This window comes from Carassius carassius, chromosome 26 (assembly GCF_963082965.1).
Source record: "Carassius carassius chromosome 26, fCarCar2.1, whole genome shotgun sequence".
In the NCBI taxonomy this organism is placed as follows: Eukaryota; Metazoa; Chordata; class Actinopteri; order Cypriniformes; family Cyprinidae; genus Carassius; species Carassius carassius.
In genome coordinates this window covers 9,105,494-9,129,753 of record NC_081780.1, presented here as the reverse complement: position 1 = coordinate 9,129,753, position 24,260 = coordinate 9,105,494, and the positions used below count along the sequence as shown (strand labels likewise).

The 24,260-nt window shown below is 38.5% G+C and overlaps 1 protein-coding gene across 2 annotated transcripts; it reads left to right on the top strand.

The window, feature by feature from the left end:
• Positions 1-1,201: 1,201 nt before the first annotated feature.
• Positions 1,202-24,190, top strand: LOC132105718 (prickle-like protein 1). 2 transcript variants are annotated; one of them, XM_059511056.1, is made up of 8 exons: positions 1,202-1,436; positions 15,504-15,686; positions 19,498-19,611; positions 19,948-20,082; positions 20,796-20,999; positions 21,093-21,279; positions 21,706-22,551; positions 22,643-24,190. In XM_059511056.1, exons 2-8 carry the CDS (start codon positions 15,516-15,518, stop codon positions 23,563-23,565), a joined length of 2,580 nt encoding a protein of 859 aa, XP_059367039.1. In that variant the 5' UTR covers positions 1,202-1,436; positions 15,504-15,515; the 3' UTR covers positions 23,566-24,190. The 2 variants fall into 2 exon arrangements, with proteins under 2 accessions (XP_059367039.1, XP_059367038.1); XM_059511055.1 differs by lacking the exon at positions 1,202-1,436 and adding an exon at positions 13,388-13,549.
• Positions 24,191-24,260: the final 70 nt, after the last annotated feature.

Below are 24,260 nucleotides of genomic sequence, written 5' to 3'. Positions count from 1 at the left end.
TTAATATGAATAGGGAGATAAGCCCCTGAGATTAAAATGTATGGTAGAAAGGGCTTTCTGTCATTGTGTATGTGTGTTAGGGGCAGCCCTGTGAATTAGGTCAGGGGCCCAGGCCGTCTGCTGTCGAGAGCTGCGGAGCCGGTTCTGTCAAGGTGTCAGAAAAGTGATGTTTCTGTACTCTAAAGCTGTAAAGTGGACATCTCAGTGCAAACACACACAGTAACAAGGTACTGATGGACAAGACAGACGAGACTGTTGGCTGAAGAGACTCAGATGTGTAGCATTAACCTGTCAAGATTCCAGTTAATGCATTGAACTAATTCTCACCTATAGGATGGTAATTCTGGATTTGCAATAACTCTTTGATTAATATGAATCAATGCTCTGCCTCTCATTTTACATTTTCAATCAAATATGTCAAGGATGGAGTGTAAGTGCTCTTAAGTGAGCCACTTCACCTTGGGGAACCTCAAGAGTGCTGTAAATCTCACTACCTCCCTTCTCTTGCCAGATTTACACAGTCCCAGACAACTGGGGTGCTCTTTGCCCTAAAAATATGGTGAGTCAAGACTTGCCACATCAGGCTTGATGTCAATGACATGCAGTGTTATTGGTTTGCCTGTCTTGTCACTGATGTCAGGCCTGGTGTGGTGTGTGTTGCACTCCATAATTAAATATGCACAAATGCATGTGATATTTGAGCTACGGGTGATTTAGTTTGTAGACTAGTTTTGAAAATGTATGAAAAATGTATGGAAAAATTTAACATTTAAATTAAAAAATGTAAATAAGAACAAAATGTTGGTTTCTCAATGTGGAGTGTGCAAAAGCATAGCAGTGTTTGTTTATATTTAATGATATGGATTAACAATACTTTAGTAGCGTGTTTCTGCCATTGGCTAAATAAATAAATGTAATTTATATCACAATTCAGAAAAAAAAAAACACAAATGGCCATATTTTAATGTCCCCAGAAGATCCTTTGAGTGTGAACGGGTTACGATTCTGATTTCTCCACTATATCGCACCAATCAATGTGCATTTTTGCGCATTCATTCGTCCGCTGATGTTTAATTTACTTTGGACCCCCGGAAAGTGAGAGAGCAGAAGCAAGAATGTGTGCGTGAAGGCATTGGAGGGGGCCGCGCCTATGAGCCAATCAGCGGAGAGTATCGCTCATGTCATTTCAGCGCAGTGAACACACAGGCTCTTTAACTGACTGCAGACTGCGTGTTTACTCATCGCATCTGGGATTCAAACTCGCTTTCTGCGTCTCCGCTATGCTGACCCATTGGTTCGCGCTGTTTGGATACTGAACAGCTCCACGTCCTCTACAAATATCGCTGGTTTACTTTCTGTCTTCTGGACTCGAGCAAATGACACAATTTGAGAATATTTTCGAACAGCAACGGAAATAAATCAACTCATTTCGTCACGTGAGTATGTTTGAGCATTACTGCATGTCCTAAAATAGGCTGCTTTGTTTTGTTTGTAAGAAATATAGGGTCGTAAAATGTCTAGTAATTCTAATATTCTGATGTGCAAAAACACGGGGAATCAGAATCAGTCTTTTCCAGCTGCGTAGGCACGAATTAAAGATAGCCTTCCATAATGGAAAGCAAAGAAAGTGCGTGAAGTTTCAGTTTAGATTTTTTTATGTTTTAAAAGCATTTATAACTAAATTATGCGATGACCCCAAAATGTCAACTGGTCTAACCATGAAGTAAAAAGTAGCTTAGTAAACTACATACAATCAAAATAACATTTCTTTAGAAAATAACAATGACACTGAGACACAATTACAGTGTATCTAAAGTGGTCCACCCTGTTTTATGTTTTTCTTTTCACAAGCAAACAAATAGGCTTTCTGAATGTTGGTTACACTACACTGACTTTGGTTTGCCAGACGAAATTAATATTGTAAAAACATAAGTGATTCTCATATAGCCTATAAAATAGCTAATAATAAAATAAAATGCCGACAGATATTACAAATCTCCGGTTGACCCGCTTAGACATTTTACTTAAAGATCCACAATTCCATTTATAGTTTAAAAGTTTAAAAACCGTTTAAAGTTTAGAAATCCAAATACATTTTAAAGTATTTAATTGAATTACTTGACTAATAGAAGAATCAGGACGTAACTGCATGTTTGTGAAAAAGAACTCTATGTGTGTAACATAGTTTAAACTATAGAAACACCGCACTTTACCTACCTAACTATAGTGCGTAAAACGCACGGTGTCTTACATTATGGATGTCTGCTGTGAAGCCCTGCGGGTCTCCAGATGTGTCTGTACACACACACTCAGCTGCTCCTTGTCACTCAGGTCACAAACCGGAATTAAGTGTCTCTCTTTCCTGTCAATCAGCGTGCAGTTTGGTCTCCTGACATTTAGCTCATTTTCTGATCCATGACCCAAAGACTCACCTTTTCCATAATAAAAAAGAAAAGAATGCTGTTAGTTGTTAAGTACTAACCGTTGGGGACCATTTCCATATAAGGCGAAAGAGACGCTTACCTGATCGGTTCTCTGTGAAATATTTGTGTAGACTCGGATTAGCCCGAATGGCGCACATTGTCTTACTATATCTTTCGTGAGAGTAGTATTCTGATTAAAAATATATATACTTTAAACCGCGTAATGTACATCTGTTTCTTATTTTTGAGCCAGTACTTTGTGAATTAGGTGTTGGTGTCCTCTAGCGGTTGCTCTGCTTGTGAAGATTTGGCCTGACGATGTCTTCGTGTCCGTTGCTCAGCAACAGATAGGAAAAATACGTCAGAACAACCGTTAACTTACATAAACTTAATACATTATCTATCAATTTCATAAATCTATTCAGCTTCAAAATTACATTTTATCCCGTATTTACAGGAAATTTTAACCCCCACAAGGCTGTCATCATTTACTCAGCCTCATGTTGGCTAGCGTCAGTTAGAATGAGAGTATTGCATCAACAAAAGTGAGTGACTAAAGTTAATTTTGTAACATGTTAAAAATGACTGATAAAGAATTTGCAGTTTTGAGGTGATCTACATCTCCTTTAAGCAATGCTTGGTATTTTAAGACACTCCATGTAGGAGTGAATGACAAACCAGTTAACTAGACCCCTGGGGCTTCTCAGGTGATTTAAGTGGAAGTGGCAGATTTCCTAATTTCCAAATGCACTGAACAGAGATCTGAGATTATGTAAAGACTTGGTTAATAAATGAGCCATTACGACCACATGTGAAGCTTGGTTTCAGCTGACTATACTAGAGAGTGATGTAGTGTGTCCTCTTGGCTTACTTACTTAAATATCTCAGGTGTGTTTTTTTTTTCAGTTGGGTTATGCCACTGGCTATGGAAAAGAAATCAGAATTGTAATATAAAGTCATAATTTAGACAGTGAGTAGATATGTGAATTTCTGTATGATGGGAAACTCTTAAACAAATTTGTTCATCTTGACATTTTTATGCTTTTTTAGTTTGGGTTGGTTAAGCTATCTGTATTTGTAATTTATGATAGATAAATTTGTCTAGTATGTGAAACAGAGGGATATTTGTGTGAGAACAAGTCTGTGTGTGTGCGTGTAGCTACAAGACAGAAAGGACAGAAAGAGCGATTCTAACTCCAGATTTTGGCTGACAGAATATGCTATGAGGAGTGCTTGTATATATGTATCTGTGTTGATTTACTAGTGGGGGGCAGAGGAGGTTCACAGTGGCCCGTTTATGCTGAGAGGCCTATGCAAATCACCCCACACCTCAAACGCATTTGGTAGCTTTCTGTCTGCCCGGCCTGTGAATGTTGCCAAGTATGGAGAGGGGGCCAGAAACAAGCTGCTCTGTCTAGTTGTGCTGAAAGAGTCAAGAGTCAGATTCTGATACAGGCCAGCTGACATTTAAACTAGCAACTGCTTCAGACCACTTCATAGACAGCAAATATTTCCTCAGATAGCAACGAGAACAACATTGACAGTAAAGACATTTATAATGTTACAAAAGATATAGATTTCAAATACATGCCGTTCTTTTGAACTTTCTATTCATCAAAGAATCCTGAAAAAATGCATTGCAGTTTGCAAAAACATTAAGCAGCACAATTTTCAATATTGATAGTCAGAAATGTTTCTTGAGAACAAAATTATCATATTAGAATGATTTCTGTGAAGGATCCTGTAACACTGAAGGCTGCTGAAAAATTTGGCTTTGCCATCATAGTAGTACATATATATAACATATTTCAAAATCCTATTGAAATCTAAGGAAAGTTTAATTAAAAGCAAGCACAGAAAACAGAGAAAATGGAAATAAGCCATCATGACTGACAGCTTGTAGGTTCAACGCATTTGTCTGGCTCGATGTGGAAGATGCTTGAGTTGTTTCTAATTACTCGGTGCCTGAAAAATAAAACACAAATTTCTGGCCTTAGATCACTCACAAAACCAAATCATATTCATGGATGTTGTGGAACAGCTGTTCGATAATAAAACACATCATATTCCACAATCTGAGTTGAAGGAACACATAAGGGAGGAGACAAATATTGAGTTATGAGTATGAGGTAAGAAAGAGTTGATTTTTTGCAAAGCTAAGGGATCAGAGCCATTTTTTCCCTTTTTTTTCTTTCTTGTTTAGATTTTTGTAAATGCAAGTGAGAACAAGTTGATTTGGCACCACAGTAATTACCCACAACTGGCAGTATCAGAGCAGCGGATTAAAGGCAGGTAATGATTTGGCTCAGTCAGACGGACGGCTGCCGGCAGCTGCCTTATAATCAGAGTGTGAGGATGAGACAAGGTAAACATGTGCGGCAGACGTTCAGCAGCCGGCCGCTTCTGGCAGCGTGGAGATAAGGGCATCTCAACTGTGATCGTGCAGTCTTCCTGACAGCTGAAAGGTGGCATGCTGCTTGAATTATTATATCACGGTTGTTTGGAATGAAAAAAGGACCACAGATCAATGTTTCTGCTGATATGATAACTGATTGGCATTGAGATTAAATATATATTTACATTGCAAATGTAACTTGTTTTATAAAAGCAGGTGTGATATTTCAGAGACAGATTTCTTGGCTTGTGCGCAAATGGATTTCCCGCTACCTATGCTATGTGAATGTTGTCACATTACCAGGCCTTAAAAAGTCAATGCTTTTTGCAGTCGCAAATTCAATCAGAATGTCCCTATTGAAGTCCATGCACTCCAGAATCAGTGTTTCTCTCTCACTCACATGCTTACCAGTCATTTGATGGTCAAATATTCTGTCAGTCATAGTGGCCTGGTGGTTAATACATGTGCTCAAACACATGAAGCCATGGTGCTAATATGGGCGATGTGAACTCTTGAACTCTTGAATTGACTCTGCAACATTACCCATTGATGTAAATCTTATAATTTGCTGTCCATCTCTCAAGTGGCACCTAAAATAAGAATACTATTAAAGAAAATGTAGTCTGAACAATCATGCATTATATTCTAGGGCTTCTGGCACTATATAATAGATTTCTGTTTGGAAAAGATCACAATTTAAGTCTGTATTCAATGAATATCTGGCCAGCTCTCAAATCTAAACAATTTAAGTATGTGCATATTCATATTTGATCACAAATTATCATAAGATAGCATTTGGCACAAAATATTTCAATAATATTTCAAAATATAGATTTTTGAATAAAACATTCTTTTAATACAGTAACTATAAAAAATGAGAAATGCATTTATAATAGTATAAATAACGTCACAATGTTGGACATTTTTTGTAACTGCTTGAAAATGTCAGCTACTCATAATTATATTACCACTCTAAACCAAGTAGATACATGCAGCCTAATATTTACGGTGTATTTAGTATTATATGTAAAAAAATATATTGTTATGCTCAGGTCTAAAATGTTTTTTTTTTGTTGCACAAAGTAGTTGTGAGTACAATAGGCATTTAAAAAAAATCGTTATGCAATCATTTGAAGCAATTATGAGCAATTAGAAAAAATCATGTCATTTCATTGGTCAAAAGGTGTGAGAACCCTGTGCAAACAACTTTATAATAGTAAAAGTATTTTAACATCAAAAAACATTTCACCTTTAAGATACAGTAATGGCTTCTTCTGCATAGCGTGGGATGGAAGACATGCTTATAAATTTTCTGTGGTTTACTAATGAATGCTCGGGGCTTTCCAGCACACTGCAACTAAACAGAGATTTTATTGTGCGCTTGTTTGGCTGGTGAAGGTATGGGGGTTTAACAGCTAGCATTAATAACAAGTTGTAAAGAATCATCCTGTGTGTTAATATGAATGAACACCCGGAAACCAGACTGTTTTGCTTTTCTAGAAAAAGAAAAACATCAGGACGAGATTCATTATCTATATGCGTTCAGCTGTGAAATGCAACATGCAAAGGCTTGTTTTTGAGTCTCATCCTTTCTGCTTCTATGGTTTTCATGACATGAACCTGCTGAAATGCACACTGTATATATGTGTGCATGCATACAGTTTACTGTAAAAAAAACAGAAAGTCTCAGAAGGCCCCTGACATCTGTTTAGGGACAAACGGCTTTACCTTTCAATAAAACTTGTTGCTCCTCAGAGAGACTCGATTAGGATGATTATACGTTACTTTCCCATGACCCAATTCTTTCAAGCCTCACGAGACGAAATAGTCTTTTCTGCAGCATCTGCAGAAGATAAACAGATTTATTTAAACACATCTCACAACATATCATAAATATAATGATAATACACAGACCAAATTATGATATCAGTGTTGCAGCACCAAAGATGTGCAGTATCACTTTCCAATGCACACAAAATGATTATGCTACAGAGGAAGTAAAGCTTCAGCCCAGGTTTAAAGAACTTTTGTCAGAGGGGCCCCTGACACAGACAGGCATTATGTGAGGATTACTATATCATGTCATAGTGATGAATTACATATCATCACCGCGACCCCAAAGCAGCACTATTCCAACAGGTATAAATAGCCTCACAGTGAAAATAAAGAACAGTCTTTTTTTTGTCAAAAAGTAGGGATGGTGATTAGCACCAGGCTTGTCATGTTACCATCTTATGAATGATGTGAAACAGGCTGGATTGTATAACACCCTATGTGTGTTTAAACCCAAACAATCAACCTGCCCTGGGGATCTAGTGTCATTACTGTTCCATACTCCCTGGCTTGCATTTCCCTGCTGAGAGAGGAGTAATTACCCTCCAACTGGGGATGATGCAAGATAACATTCACAGTTGCACGATTTATCATCAGAATGACTGAAGTCTGTGTTTGGCACTCTCCGAACGGTGTGTAGGTGGCCTCCAGATCGCTTTACTAAACCTTGACCATTTGGACAAAAATAGCTATGCTAACTTAAGCATTTGAAAATAATTGAACATTCTTGGATCCATTTTGGATTTTAGAACCACAAATGCCATTTCACACTTAAAGTCACATTTATTGATCTTTTTCCGTATTGTGATATATATCACGAGTTAAACAGCTTATCAAAAAAACAAACAAACAAAAAAGGCTTCAAAATTTAAATGCTATTAAAATATGATTGGTACTTTTAAATGTAACGCAGTACTAGGCCTGAGCGGATTATTTATGTAACATTTTATAACACAGCAACGCTATTGCTTATGTGAAAGGTGTCTGTTTGACATCCTTTTCTGTGTATTATACATGACACTTAGCCAAAAGATTGAGTAACTAAACTAATCATTTAAAGCTCATTAACAAAAGTTATTTACTTAGAGCTTTCCTATCACCAGACAAGCCGCTAGCTGTACTTTGCCGCGTTTGTTACAGCCACATGAGTGTAAACTGCCATTAGACGGTGAGGTTCGTCAACTACATTAAGTCAATGATCTCTTCATCAGCACCTGGTTAAACTGCATGCCAGGATCCGGGGCCAGGAAAAACTAACTAATGAACTAGCAAAACATATCAGGCTCATTGCTTCAACATGTTGCAGTGTATCCTCGCTAATAAAAACAAATCGCATGGACTTGTACCTCTCCTTGTTATTCCTGTCTGTTGCGCTTCCTCTGTGTGTCGACCTGGGAGTAAAATCTCCTTAATAATCACAGTCAGCAGCATTAGGAGCAGATGTTCGGTGTTTGTTTGGTATGAGGCAAATGATTGTAATTAGGAGATGTAGAGGTAAGGGCCTGATGCTCTCAGTGGAGTTTGAGGAGGGTTGTTGTTGGGCTGGGTGGTCTTCAGCTCTCTAAATGAGGCCCTCAAGAAATTTTTTAGACCACCAGACTTAAAATTTTGCTCTCATTATGAATAACGGATGCACACATGTACAACATATATGCTTAAACATGAAAAATAGCTGGCTGTCTGACAAATGGCCTGGTGGACACTTTATTTGTACCTTCTCTCTTTAAGTCTAGATCATCCAATATGGGTCATATTTCAACCCACACTTAATCAAATAAAAGAAACAAACAAAGGAAATAAATTATTATAAGTGATTATAATTGTAAAGAAAATAGTAATTGATCATAAAAATACACAAAAATTAATTCTTATTAGCATAATATGAAAAAATGCAGTCTTTATTACTATTAAATTTGTTGTGCTTAAAAGTAATTAAAAAATAATAAAAAAGTAGTTGTTTATAATATAACAGTAATAATAATAGTAATTATTATTATTTATATAATATACTTATTATTATCATTATTATTATTATTATTAATAGCATGCAACGTTGTATTACAGCAACTGTGAACTACAAATAGAGTGGGGGGAAATTGTGTTAGAGAAATATTCATTAAGAACAACTGGAATTACAATTTTTAAAACAAGAAAATGTTGTATTTAATTATTGTAATTGTTCATTATATATGAAATTATGTCACAAGACAAAAAAGGTCCTAAAACAGGCTCCATTTTTTGTTTTAAATTTTGAATTATTGAAAATATTGTCTTGTAAACTCTCAGAAAAAAAAGGTACAAAAGCTGTCACTGGGGCAGTACCCTTTGAAAATGTACATATTTTACATATTGTGCATATAAGGACATTGAAAGTACATATTAGTACCTAAAGTGTACATATTTATACCTTTTTGACAACTTCTCCCAAGGGACAACTCTTGTGTGTGCGTGTGTGTATGAATATGTATGTATATATATATATATATATATATATATATATATATATATATATATATATATGTATATATATGTATATATATATATATATATATATATATATATATATATATATATATATATATATATATATATATATATATATATATATATTTATTTATTTATTTATTTTTTCTGAGAGCGTACAACTTTAAAATACATTATCTTTTGGTGTGAAATGAGACCTGGTCATTATTGCAGCAAACAATAAAAATGAAACTGTTGGGTTTGTACATGTCTTTTATCTCACTGTTAAACTTTTGAAAGTATATATCCTCTGCGGGTAAGCCCACCTGTGTCTAGAGAGGTTAGCGTGACCTCTCCTTTTTTTTTTTTAAAGTCGAATGTATCAGTTAACAATATCAAATTAGGCAGGCAGGAGAGGGCATGGGGGCCAGTATTAAAACAGGGCCCTTTATGAACTAAATGCATGCACAAACGCAGCTGGATCCCTTCACGCACCGCATATATTATCATTACTATAATCATCTCCACATTATACCATATACTTTTATAATATAGTCACATCTAAATGCAATTACAGTATTTTAAAGTCTTAATTACAGTATTTTACAGTCAACACGGGTTCAGGTCAGGTTTCCAAACTGAATGGGGATATTCATGCATCCACATGAGGACAAAATACAAATATCTTTTTAACCCACAGGACTAGTTCTTTTCAGTCTTGTGTGACTTATATAATTTGTGTGGCAATCGTATTGAATAATGTTGTTTTTACAGTACTGTGGCATAAGAACTATCAATTGAGGTTTATGTAACACAATACACCATAAATCCCCATGGGATTAAAATAGGAAGATGAAGGGTTTTTTTTTTATTAATTTTTTATTCAGGGACCTTTATGTACTTGCTGGCTGTTTGAAACAGTGGCTAATTTCCAAAGGATTTAAATTAGCTTGTGTGAAAACCTTTAAAAAAGCTCTTTATCTCACAACGTGTCTCTACACATTACAGCGTATCGGTAATGCTGGCTAATCTGACCTTTCCACTTGCAAACTATTCCGGAACATGACTATTTCCTTTTTATTAGGCTTTACAACCCTGTGAAGGTGTCTTGCAAACATTCATTGGCAGGCTATAAAGTTTTGGCACATGTAAGTTTACCCTTTTCTTTTATGACCTGATATCTCACACTAACTTGTGTCTTTTTACTCTTCCGTGAGTCTGAATATTAACACAACAGTGAGAAAAGCCCTTGCTAAAGCATTGATAATGGATATGATGTCTTGACTGGCAGGAATGGGTGAAACTTTCATCAGGCTTTAACGTCTGTAAGGCAGTTTCCAGGTGTGAATAGTCAATTAAATTCAAATTCAGGCTTCAGTAGTGAGTTCAGTAGTGGACTGAACGTGAATGAACTGATAATGGGTATGAATAAGGACTTTGCGTTTGAAGGAAAAGTAAATGCTTGGTGAACTGCACTGTATGGAAAATGGAGGGATGACCATTTAAGATCTCAGTAAACTGGATTGTTTAGTTTGTGCATTTGAACTATGGATGTTTAGAATTAAGTTTGTGAGAATAGCAGTAGTTTTACCTGAGAATCATTACCTGAGTAGTTTTATCTGAGAACATTCTGACTAATTGTGTAAATTGTAAGGAAATTATTTGAACTTCCATTACTGTTTTTTTTTTTTAAGAGACTATTACAAATGCAACCAATTTGTCCAGGAAAATGAAATAAATGTATAATGTAAATTTAATGTAAACGGAAATGTATAAATTAGCTAAAGTTTAAAAGCGGGCATTAGTAGGTGTTCAGCCCACAGCTAAATTATCCGTTTGGCAGAAGCCTCGGCTTGATTTTTAAGTCATTATTTCTCACGGCCGACTACATTTCTGTATGTCATACTGCAATTACACTACAAAAATACTCAGCCAGGGAAAATATGTCAGAGCGAGTCTGTGTCAATTCACAGTTATGCCTTGAAAGACTATTCGATGCATCATCGCTTCCTCCTCCGTAATCCTCAGTGTTACTCAAATCAGAACGACTGATCTAAAGAAACAGTATTTGAGAGTCCGTCTGCGGCTGTCAGGTGAGACAGACTGTGATGTGTTGTTCTGACAGTGTGAATTAAAACACATACAGTGTGACACATCACAATTCGGTCATTATCAAATCAATAGTGCAATCAGCATCCTGCAGAGGCTCTGATGAAAATGGCCTAGCCTGAATGTAGAGAAAAGAGGTCATGCTGAAATCCAAAAAACCCTAGCTAAGCATCCAACAGTTTATTTTGACACAAACATGACCGTATTTGCTTACAAATGTTGGTTATGCTGTAATTGGAGCAGCTGCGTGTGACCAATTGTGCCATGATCCATTAGTTTGATGCCTTGTCATTAACACGGGAAGGAAAGAGCAAATCTAAATACTTAGAGAGATGAGCGGAGGGAGCAGGGTGTGCGCGGGGGTCAGGGGTCACTCAAAAAAGCGTCATTAATTAGGTAGCACTGACATGTGAATGCAGTAGGGCAGCATCCATTCTTAAACACTTGTCAATTGGCGTGGCAATGAGGTGAAATATGCGTTATCGCTTATAATGGCTCGCCTGGGGAAGGTCGGCCCATTTTACAATGGGAAGAGGAGGATGTGAACCTTAGGTGTTTTGCACGTAGTTTCCCTTTACTATAAGATAGTGCAGCAGTAACGGTGCAGGGTTTAGTGGTAATATGCTGCAACTTAAGCTTTCCAAGGAAGCAGGAAGGGTTGTGAACCTGCTCCAGGAAATGATGGGAACAAGGTCTGTTAACTGTGGTTTCTTTGTCTCTATCTAGATAAACATTCACAATAAGATGTAATTTCTCTAGAAGAATAAGGTTATTCTTTCTCATTGCTTCTCTTGGTTTCATATTTCCCTTATTAAGAATCACTGTGGCATTTTCTGCCATTTTGATGGTGTTCCTGATAAACATCTTAAGAAGAGAAAGGGGTTTCTAACAAAGGTCATCCTGATGGTTAAGTGGTTCTTCACAGCTTCTGCCAAAAACCGAAGAGAAATTCATGTTGGTTTGCTTGTACTGTTGTTGCTATCTTATCTCGTTGTCTAAAATGACCTCGCAGTTCTGGAAGATGCTTGAGTTCTTCACAGTGACTTGAAATTTAACTAGGATGATTTGGCAATTGTTCAGTCTAGCAGTTTCACACAGGCTTAATGTGGCATTTCGACTGGATCGTGATGAAGTAGCTATGACCAAACAGAGATGAATGTGAGGAGGGTCCAGCCTTTGTATTCAGTGAGTATAATGACAAAACCAGCATATCTATCATTAAATACTTGCAAATGCACTCTGAAATTATTAAAAAGATAAGATCAAATATAACCCTAAAACTTATTATGCTTTTTCTACCAATATTCTTAAAACTTCTTGAGAGCATATGACTTCTCAGGGGTTTTTCCTTTGTGAGATTCCAGAACTCGAAAGGAATTAACACAGTAAGGTCATTGTATCCGATTGAAGTGTGGAGGTGAGAGATGGCCATTGGGGCCATCGTCACTGTAAACACACAGAGTTCAGTCTGAAGGAATGAAGAGGAGGGAGATATTGAGCATATGGAAATGCCTCAGAACGTGTGAGAAGCGAATCACAAGTCGGGTTGGAAACCCACCTGTATGACCATTGTTCTTTGATAAGAAAACAAATGACTCTGATGAGTCAGTTCTTTTAGTGAATCAGTAACATACAGTACAACCAGTGTAGTCTGATTCCTTAGAGAATGACAGAATGAATATAAAGTATTGCAACAGTGGTTTACTTCAAATGTACTGAAACGTTACATAATTCATTATTCCAATCCCATATCTGATTCTGTGAGGTTAACACATATTTCCTGAGCGCTCTCTGTTCTTCCTCGACATGATAAATGTAGCTGAAAAAACAGGAAATCTTGGCCATTGGTGGAAAACAACAAGCCCTTGATGCAACTTATGCAACACTCAATGGAGTATGAACTCTTCCAGGATGTACTTGACTTAGAATGTTTAGGAACAAAACAAATGGCTCGGTGGATTGAAGAGGTTTTGCTGTTGGATGTGGACAGCTCTCTTACAGCAGGAATTTGGATGAAGGTTGTTTTGGGATGGGGGTGTATTTCAGATTAAAGGGTAGGGGGAAGGCTTGATTGTGAAGGGGGCTGGCCCAGAGGGGTCTGACTACAAGAAGACATGCTACTTGGCACACATATTGATGCATTCATTTCAACGTGTTCACAAACCCAGGAGACAACTGCATCACTGACTATCCAAGCTACAAACCATCAGTGGACTTTAGACAGAATTTTCCTGATATCCTTGTGGACATGCTTTCTAGTCTCCTCCTCCGTAACTTGCACTAATTGGAGGCTTGTCCTGAATGATACAGGATGCATTACACACAGGTAAGATGCTTCTCGAAATGCAATCAAGTCTAAACTAGTCTTACACTGTAAATATGAAATTCTAGACTATACCATCAGATGAGTGATAAGTATTTGATGACAGATAGAAACAGTAGTTGAAATAATATGTTATGGCCATATGAAGTTTTGGCATTACGGAGCTGAGATGAGAAGTGGTCACAAAACAAGAAATGTGAGAAGGCACAACATGTACACTTGGAATATCCCAGATATCATTTACACCTGATGTTGAGATAAATTGTTTGTACAATCTTGAGATCTAATCATTCAAATCAGATATGGAAATAGTTGAAAAAAATGTAACCAATTTTATTATGCTTTTATGAAGTGCTTCAGGTTTTATTCAGCTCAATCCTTGGTTTTAATCAACTCAATCTTTGGTCTCTATATGCATTGAGACCAAAGATTGCTTGGCCACACTGTTGCATGCAGCATGTCAAACTCACTTAGCTTACTTGACACTTTACATTAGAGAAACTTTAATATCCTAGGCTTGACAACAGGGGCACTGTGAAGCCCAGGCTTGTTGGATCTCAGCCTCAGGTGGAATGGTTATAATCCAAGCCTCAGTTAATCCACACACCAGTCTGTGTTTATTTCAGAAGTGTTTCATATTTGACACAGTAACTCCCGGCCAGCGCTGAACGCACACTTTCCTGTCTGAGGTGCCAGTCAGATTAGTTGCATACATCTGGAGCATGTTTACATTTCTCTGCTGTTGCGCCTTTTTTAAAACGACCTCTCTTCAATGTTGCTTTACTCCTACGTATGTTCCTTTGAAAACAGGGCAGGGTAGATCCGTTCTGTTTTTGTTTTTGCCACAAAGCCACACATTGTGTCGGTGCCAGAGAGTGACAAGGTGTAATGTGAGTGCTTGTGTATGTTGGCCCTGGGAGCCACAGCAGGTATTTCCTACTCTCTAAGACATTTTTTAAAGAAAGTTGGCAGAGAAAATACCAAAGCCTTTAGATTTATATCTATGTAATTCAAACAGGATTTTGAAATGATCTGATAAATTTAGAGAGCCCCAAATTAATTCAGGTTTCTTTCTAAGGCATTCATACTGATTTAAAATCCTAGTCTGCCACTTTTTCTCATTGCTTGGTTCAGAGGACTGGATGTGGGTTTGACCATTCATTGTCATTCAGGTGTGGTAATTGCTGAGAAGTTACTAGGCACTCATGTGTGAAATGAGTTCGCATTTGACCGGGGTCATAGAAGGTGAGCTGTATTGTGATTGAGGCAATCCAAAATTACATTTTCCATTAAGAGAACAGGGAAAATGTTATCTGCACCAAGATATCCCTACCTATTGATGCCTCTTTGTATTGCAAATCTATTATCTTAGCTTCTCTGAGTAGTTAAAATACTGGGAATAACAGATAACTCATAACAGTCTTAGGACTTTCTCTGTGACTCCGGGGCAAGCTGAGAGGGGGCTTGTGAAGCTCCAGCTTCAACCCAAACAAGGGTGTTCACTCACTATATCGGGCTCATTTGCAATTCAGAACACTTGAAGTAGGAGTGTTCTTTTCAACACCTTGGGACCAAAGGCATTTTATCTGACAGAAAGTACTCTGAAGTGCTTAAGCATCAAGATAAAGAAGGCCTGGAGAAAGAGTCACAAGTGTTTAATCCTGCTTCGTGTACACATGGACATCTTATCTGCAAGCTTGAGGCTTGGCCTGAAAGGCAAGACTCTGCTGACATTTCAAAGCACAACTTCCCTTCATTTGAAATATCTGGCAATTCTCAAAGCTCGGACAGATAAAGGAAACCACAGCACTGGAAGTTGCTCTCCATCTCAATTTTAAGGTGTTTTGAGAACATTCTTCCCTTAAGGATAATGCATATTTCACAAAACAGATGCAGCTATAAACTTTGGGTATCAAACTTTAAAATTGAAATATCTATTTTTTTTTTATCTGAACAGTGGTTCCATCTGATGAGTCTTGAGACTACATCAGGGATCTGGCCCATTACTCGGGCACCGGACATGGACTCAAGAGGAGCCAAAGTGGCAGTAGGATTTCAGAGGAGCTCAACCTCTGATGATGACTCTGGATGCGCACTGGAGGAGTACACATGGGTTCCTCCTGGACTACGACCAGAGCAGGTAAACCTTAAGCCTCAAATCTCTTTATATGCATAGATTTCTCACCAAAGTCAAGGACAGACAACTGTAAAGCCTAACTCGTGCTTTTAATACTTTTAATTATCTGCAGACATCCAAAAATTCAGGCAGAAACTGTTTTTCCCTTTCTGAATCCACAATTCAAGCCAGATGAAAGCAGCTGATTTAAAGCATTCCATTTTTTTCTGGTTTTACTTCAAGTCTGATTCTCAGCCAACATAGATCTTTGATATAAAACGAGCTAGTCAAGCTTTTTGAAGTTTGTTGGCTGCCTTCACACTTGCCTAAGAGATTTTCAAGAGGGTCTGAGCTTCTGAACGTGAGTTTTAGGTAATGCATGTATTGCTGGCATCTCATCTACCCTGAAACACAGCTGCACATGACCTTGCATGGAGGCCAACAGCTCTTAATCAATGTACACTTTGACGTGGGCAAAGTCTGGCAAGTTTTCTGAGTGGAGACTGGACCCTCTCAACCTTGACATTGAGCACACATGCAACCTATATCTGACTGACAGGGTGTTGATGGGCAGCACAAAGACAGCTCAAAGTAGCAGAAAACTTTCAAAAGCCAGAACAACTAGTAAAGAACTACAGAGACAAGAAAATTAGGGAGGGAAAATATTTACATGTCGAAAAGTCAAATGTTTTTCTTAGAAACAAATACCATAGTGTGGAACGATAATTAGTGGTAATTGCTTTGAATACTCCCTGCAGTGTACAAACTGTTGCAGGCATTTTATGTCCCCACTGAGATGCGTCTCAGCAAATTAAGTCATTAATGGCAAACTACTGCTATAGAGATCGCTAACACATGTGACGAACTGGGCGGCAACGTCATCAGAACGCAAAGAATTATGGGTATGTTTGGCCAGTTAACATGGTCTGGCATAGCAGGCTAGTGTTCTGGCATGAAAATAATGAAAAATTTGTGTGAAAAACAGAATATAATCCTACAAAATGCAGCGGGCTAAAGAAAACATTGTCGGACCATACCGCCTAAAACTAAATCCTAATGCAAAGATGAGATATGACGAGAAAATAAAGAGAATCAAAGGACTCGATCCTTACGAGCAGAGCGACTGGTCAAGGTAACACCCTCCAGCCCAAAAGAAGGGCGTGTGAAAAGGCTGTTGTGGTGCTTTTACAGACAGCCTGAAGAGCTTGATGACATGTTTGCTTGCGATGATCAGAACTGTCCTATACAGTGGTTCCATTTAGGCTGCGTCGGACTCAGCAGCGCACCAGCCAGAGAAGAGTCATGTGTCTGTGACTTATCACCCACAACCTACCTCATGCATTTTCAGTTTCCCATCATTTCTATGGACTCTTTATAATGTAAATGTATTCATCTAAATGTATTTACATGTTAAATAGGTCAAGAAACTGAAATTAAGTTGGTTGTTACTACTATTTAAGTTATGTTATTTTGTTTGCAACCGAAGAACACTGATTTTGCACAATGCTTCCTTAATACAGATAAAGGAGGCAGAATTTTATTCAATCTTTGTGTATTTTATTTACAGACATGGCTTAAAAGAGACATTACAAAATCTTTTGGAAAACAAAAAAACATTTACATATTAGATGTGAGCATGGTGTATAATTCTAACATGACGCCTTCACAACAATACTTGGACACATATTGGTCAAAGCACAGCACACAACTACAATTTTATCCAGCAAAGTCTTCAGCTCAGTCTCATGAGTGGTGTGGACAGTGCTTGGCGATGGGGGTGGATTCACAGGACCTTCCATCTCAGGTGCAGGTGTAGTGTCTGACAGTAACAATATAAAGAAATTGTGTCATATCACAACCTCTATTCCTAAGGAATCCAGATTAGCTACACACACACAGGGGGCAACATACACTATCGTTGAAAAGTTTGGGGTTTGATAAAAAATAAATAATAATAAAAACAGTAATATTGTGAAATATTATGACAATTTAAATTGACCTTTCTATTTTAATATATTTTAAACTAATTTATTCCTGTAATCAAAGCAGGATCACACTCCAACATTTCATAGGCAGGTTTGCCTGCAAACACAGTCACCAAATAAATTGCAATGTAGCCTAGATGTACAACATTTAAAACTGATTAACGTTATGCTTTAGTACATTGGTAACTTAAGCTCATTTTCTATCCATTTCATGCTAGTTAACAGTTAACATTTACAGAGAGTAATTGTAACTTACCTTTGTGAAAATGCTTTGAACACACCATCATGTGTGGTGGAGTGTTATCGAAGGTAATCTTGGCCTCCTTACCGCTGCTACCCATGCCATTCTTCTCCTCTGAAACATGGCTTGTACTATTATATTTCCACGCTAGAAAACGATAAAAGGATATTCCGTTCTTAAGCTTTATGCCACTTATCGCGAGAACGACTATTGCAGTTTATAACACAGCAGGTAGACGGCATCTTGAACACTGCGTTCTTCCCTCCATGCAAAGAAGTCTGGCGCCTAATGTTTGTGCCGCGGATTCCCAAAATGCTTTGCGTTCACCACTGGGAATACGTTATAATGATGACACATTAGCGATCTCTATACACTGGCAGGAAAATTAATAGAATTTTTGTTTAAATTTATATATCAAATGACTTGTTACGCTTTTTAGTTTGCATGCCAATTAATCAAAAATGTTTGCTAGAACTTGTACTGTCTGGTAAATATCTCCCAAATCCATAGTTCAAAAAAAAAAAAACATATTACACCATTGTTGAAATTATTTTACTATCCCTTTGGTTTCAAAGGTTACACTTTTCAATAAGTTTTAATTTATGCACAGTAAACATTTATGAACATTTTAACCACATTTATTAATTTATGTTAAACGTCAATTCATAAATAATTATATTCAATAATCTATTTTAAGTCAGCTATTGAATTCGACAAGTACAAATTAGCTATTGAATTAGATTAAGTTATCAGAGAACCTTTTTGTAAAGTGTTACGGTTTTAAAAAATATTACCACTGTCAAAGCTGGTATCCCTTAGTGCATTGGCTTAAACTGCTTGAATTGTACTTGTGTGGTTCAAGCGCTAGTCCCAACAAAACAGCTATTTAGAAAACCTGCTTTCTTGCCCTGCTGTGTGTAGAAAGCAAACAGAACCAAGACTGTCTAGGGGCTAGTTGGCACTTTCCTGAAACAAGGCAATACACAAACACACATGCAGAAACAACGGGGGTGGAGGTTGGTCTAGAGTGAAAGAGGGACTAGAGTGAAGCTGAATGTGTTTTTTTAACCCCCACCTTCTCCTCGTTTTTCAAAACGTGGAGTGGGAGGCCTGACATCCTCATGAAAGCTCTTCTCTCAGTTCTGTAAAATGCACTGCAATCAGCTTTGAAAGAGGAAGAAACTGTAGCTTGAAGGCAAAAACATAATTCCTGAGGTTTAGAGAGAATTTAGGGCAATTTGTATGACAGCTCTTGATCTCGAATCCCACTCCCAACGCCACTGCTACAGAAATAACAATCTGCCTTGATCTGGATAGTAACACTTAAACACAAGGAACGTTCCAGCAGGCATCTATCTTTGTGTCTTTAATGGCATACCACCCCATAAATATTCTTCAGGGTCGCCACTGACAGACACTGCTGTTTAAATGCTTTGTCCCGGTCACTGATATACCCACTTCTCCCTTGTTGGGGGAGACAATTGGGAGAAGCCTGTATGACAGGTTGAACGATGTAGCACTGATTGAGGCTGGTGTCTCATTTCAGTTTTCAGCTGTTGAAAGCAAACCCTAATCCTCTCACTCTCTGTTTGCCTTCTTTCCCCACAAGGTTCAGATCTACTTTTCGTGCCTGCCAGAGGAGAAGGTGCCATATGTCAACAGCCCAGGAGAGAAACACAGGATCAGACAACTACTCTATCAGCTGCCGCCACATGACAATGAGGTACGAAGAAAAAACTAACAATGAAAGTGACTGAGATGACTGCTGGAATACACAACGGTTTTACTAGAGGACTTTAAGATCGTGTAGATAGAAGTACGTACAAATCCCTCTCGGGTTTGCATACAAAGATATGTAGTACTATCTCAAAGGTGTATCTTTATCCTTTTCTCTAGCAGCAATAAAAAAGTCCCTCTGTGATTTTTATGGTGCTTGCTGTAAGTCCGTGTACTGTATACTTTAGCAAATTCCTGGCATAACTTTGGGTTACAGATCTAAAAGGCTCTTCGCGTGTGGCATTAACATTGCAAATCTTTTTTTACCTTTGCTTCAACACAGATCCGATACTGCCAGTCTCTCAGTGATGAGGAGAGACGAGAACTCCACATGTTCAGCATTCAGAGGAAGAAAGAGGCACTTGGGAGGGGAACACCAAAACTACTTCCCAGAGCCCTGCAGCACGTTTGCGAGCATGTATGCATAAACGTTCCTGGTATTTTTCCCACCATCTGTAAAAATGTAAACTTGCAAATATCAAAATTTAACTAAATTAAAAATATTATACTCATTCAACTGCTACACTTGAAGGAAGATATATAGTTCTTCCTGTGACCATTAATTCTGGCCGTATCAAATCTACTTGAAGTATTCCAACACTCAATCTTTGGCTGAAGACCATCTCCTTCAGGGACTGGAGTTAGCACATGAGAGCCAGTTCAGATGGTTGTTCCTGTTGAGAAGACTTATAAACACAAACCAAAAAAGTCTAGCATCATAATACCTCCGAAAAACACATGTAACCCTTCCACAAATTGCCACACAAGACACTGCAGAGCAGTGCTAATCTCGGGTCTCTGGTTTCCGTTGCCGAAGAACATTTGTGGGACATTCAACACCCCTTGTTTCCAAGGCCAACGGCCATGTAGTAATAATGGGAAGCAGCTGTGAAATGAATACTTTGGCAAAAGTACTTCTAAAAAGACCATGATCATGCATTTGATCATGCTCAGTTGGCCTTTAGAAGACTATTCCAACAGATATCGGGGTCTATTTTTAATTTAAACTTAATGTCTTTGTTCCAAAGAAGAATGAAGAATAAAGCCAAGTAAATTGTAGGATGACTTTGTATGACCAGAGCATCCATACACCAGCCTTTAATTCTAATAAAATCTTTTTTTAAATTACAGTGTAAAGACAGCATTAAGGGTGGAGACATGGCAGTGTTTGCTTCACGAGCGGGCCCCGGTCCTTGCTGGCACCCAGCATGCTTTACTTGCTCCACCTGTCAAGAACTTCTGGTAGATCTCATCTATTTCTACCACAATGGCAAAATCTACTGCGGTAGACATCATGCAGAGCTTCTGAAGCCACGGTGTTCAGCTTGTGATGAGGTGAGGATATATATAATCTTCTAAAGGACTGATATACAAAGAAACTAAATTTACATAGCCAATACAAATTTCTAATTATGTGTCTCTTCATAGATAATCTTTGCTGACGAGTGCACTGAAGCTGAAGGTCAACACTGGCACATGAAACACTTCTCTTGCTTTGAGTGCGAGACTATTCTAGGAGGACAGAGGTACATCATGAAGGATCGGCGTCCCTTCTGCTGTGGATGCTTCGAGTCACTATATGCAGAGTACTGTGAGGCCTGTGGGGAAAATATTGGTGAGTTACCATTGGAACAATTAAAAATTGTATGACAGGGATGATTATTCCTCCTACTTGCAAGTCCACCAACTTGCAAACTTTAGCTCCAACCTGGTCCAGCATAACTGCTAGAAGATAGAGTAATCCTGAATACCGTAAATGGCTGATTAATTAGGCTTAAAGGGAATCTCTACAGCAGTGATCCTCAAATCTGGCTCGCGGGATCTACTTTCCTGTCAAGTTTAGTTCCAACCCTAATCAAAGGGTTAGAGCTAAACTCTGCAGGAAAGTGGATCTTGCGAGCCAGATTTAAGTATCACTTGCTTTACAGGAAGGTGGCCCTCCAGGAGCAGGACTGGCCAACTGTGTTACCTGTATGACTATCTGGTTGAAAAAGTACAGCATTTCTTACTTTCTTTCTTATGTTGATTTACCTTTATTCAGGAGTCGACCATGCCCAAATGACATATGAGGGTGTACACTGGCATGCTACTGACAAATGTTTCTGTTGTGCCCAATGCAAAACATCCCTGCTGGGCTGCCCCTTCCTTCCAAAAGAGGGCCGGATCTACTGCTCTAAGGACTGTAGCATAGGTGAGGACGTCCATGCTTCTGACTCTTCAGACTCTGCTTTTCAGTCTGCCAGATCACGGGAATCTCGACGTAGCATACGAATGGGCAAGAGTAGTTGCCCTACAGAGCAGTGCCAGCAGACAAAACTATATTCAGCAACAGATTACAGGACCTCCAGTCTCTGTGGTGATAACACAGAGACTGTGTGTCATCAACTGGAGAGAATCAACTTTGCAGAGGACAACTACTGGAGAGACCATGATGAGCAGGAAGGCCCTGAGGACAGTGTGGAAGATTGGGCTGAGCATGAAGACTACATGACTCAGCTGCTAATGAAATTTGGAGACCGTGGTGTCATTCACACGGAGGACACCAGGCCAGCCGAGCCATGGATGATGAAAGACTCTGAGACCAACAGGACCAAACCAGAAATGAAGATCCACAGCCATAATTTGGCAAGTAAGAAGCACCACACAGAAATGTATTGGGCTCAGTCTCAGGATGGACTTGGAGACTCTGCCTATGGTAGTCACCCTGGTCCGGCTAGTGCTAGAAAGATTCAAGAGCTGGAGATGGATCAGGGAGCAGTACCTAGATTCTGGTCTGAGCCCAGGCAATGGTATGAAGACTCACTGGAGTGCATTACAAGTGAATTCCAGAAGGCAGAGCTCAACACTGGAGATTCAATGGATTCTCTAGCTCTCTCAAATATTACAGGTAGGAATGTCATTTTCAAACAACATCTTTCAGAGTCTTGCTCCTTTTTAAATTAATCTAAATAACTCATAAAATGTCTTCCATTTCTCAGGAGCTTCGGTGGATGGAGACAGCAAGGACAGACAGACCATCTACTCCCTCCAAAACATGAAAGACCAAGAAAGAGAGTTGGATGAGTGTGATAACATTAGTAACATGGGCACACTGAACTCCTCAATGCTCCACAGAAGTGCTAATTCCCTGAGGAGTTTAACCTCTGAGCTGGACCATGAGGAGACACTGAGGCAAGGAGAGAGAGCAGACGAGGGAGAAGAGGACAGAATTCCACCTTATTTTGGAGAGGAACTACCCTCTCCACTGCATCTTCCAGTGCTGAGAAGGATCAAGTCTCAGTCTCAGCCCCAATCCAGACCTCAGCAAGTGAAGTTCTCTGACGAGGTTATGGATAAAGGATATTATGGCGGACTAGACTTGAGGCAACCACCCATGAGTGAGAGGACTCACAGACGGACCTATCACATGGAGGAGGAGCCACAGAGACGTCCTGCTAACAGACATCACAAACGCAGACCGGGCCGGAAAACACGTTCAGAAAATGCCTTGCACCTGCCTTCCAAAAATCAGGGTAAATTGCATGTTGTGCCTCAGATAATCAGCTCAAGCATACCAGAGCCCAGAAACGGTATACTTTTAAATCACTCGTCACACAGTCAGCACTCTTATCATCAAACCCCATCAGACTTTGCTCAGCAGGGCATGGTCCGAATGGACCACTTCCAAAACTTTTGTGATGGTGATGATGATGACTCGTGTTCAACATGCTCCTCTTCATCTTCAGAGTCTGAGGAGGAGGGATTCTTTCTTGGTCAGCCAATTCCCAAACCCCGATCTCAAAGTTTTCATTATTACACAGATGACTATCCGACTCGTGTCACTGCTTTAACACCTCCTTTCAGTTCACGGACCAAACTGAAAAAGAAAGGTCATAAGGGCAAGAACTGCATAATTTCTTAGACTTTAGACTGAAAGCCTGCATCTGCTGCAGCTGGAACATACACACGCGTGATTCTAAAGAAGCTGGAAAACAAAACAATTTTCTTGAGATTTAAGTTTTCTTTACAAGTACGGAGTGTCAGTTGTGTTGCTGTTGGTCTGAACAAGGAAAGTAACGTAATATTTTCTTGTACATTGTATAGCAAAAACCATTATTCCCAAAAAAGCAAAATTTCTTGAGTAGCATGTAGACTAAATAATTATTTAATAGTGCAAACAATGTATATTTGTTAAATTAAGATTGGAATACTGATATTTTTATATCCAAATGTGTTAAATGATTAATTACCACGATTCCTGGCCTCAGATGGAGTTATAATTAATGATCAGCAAAATTGAGGTTTGCCATTTTATTTACCAGGGGTTTGCAAATGCAAAATATATATGCACTATTCATATGCTTAATGGCCTCATTATGTTATTCTGCAGGTGTAATAACTGCACCCTTAAACATTTTTCTGTCTACAATATGCTTATGCGCTTAAACAGTTTTGGAGGAATCTTCTCTCTATTATGTACATTTCACCACAGGTAACATACTATCCCTTTTTAACATTAAGATGTCAATAAAATAATTAAAGAGCAATTTAATAAATTCCACTGCACTTTGATTTTTCAAATTTGTTCATAGGCTGCTTGAGGAAACTAAAAAATAT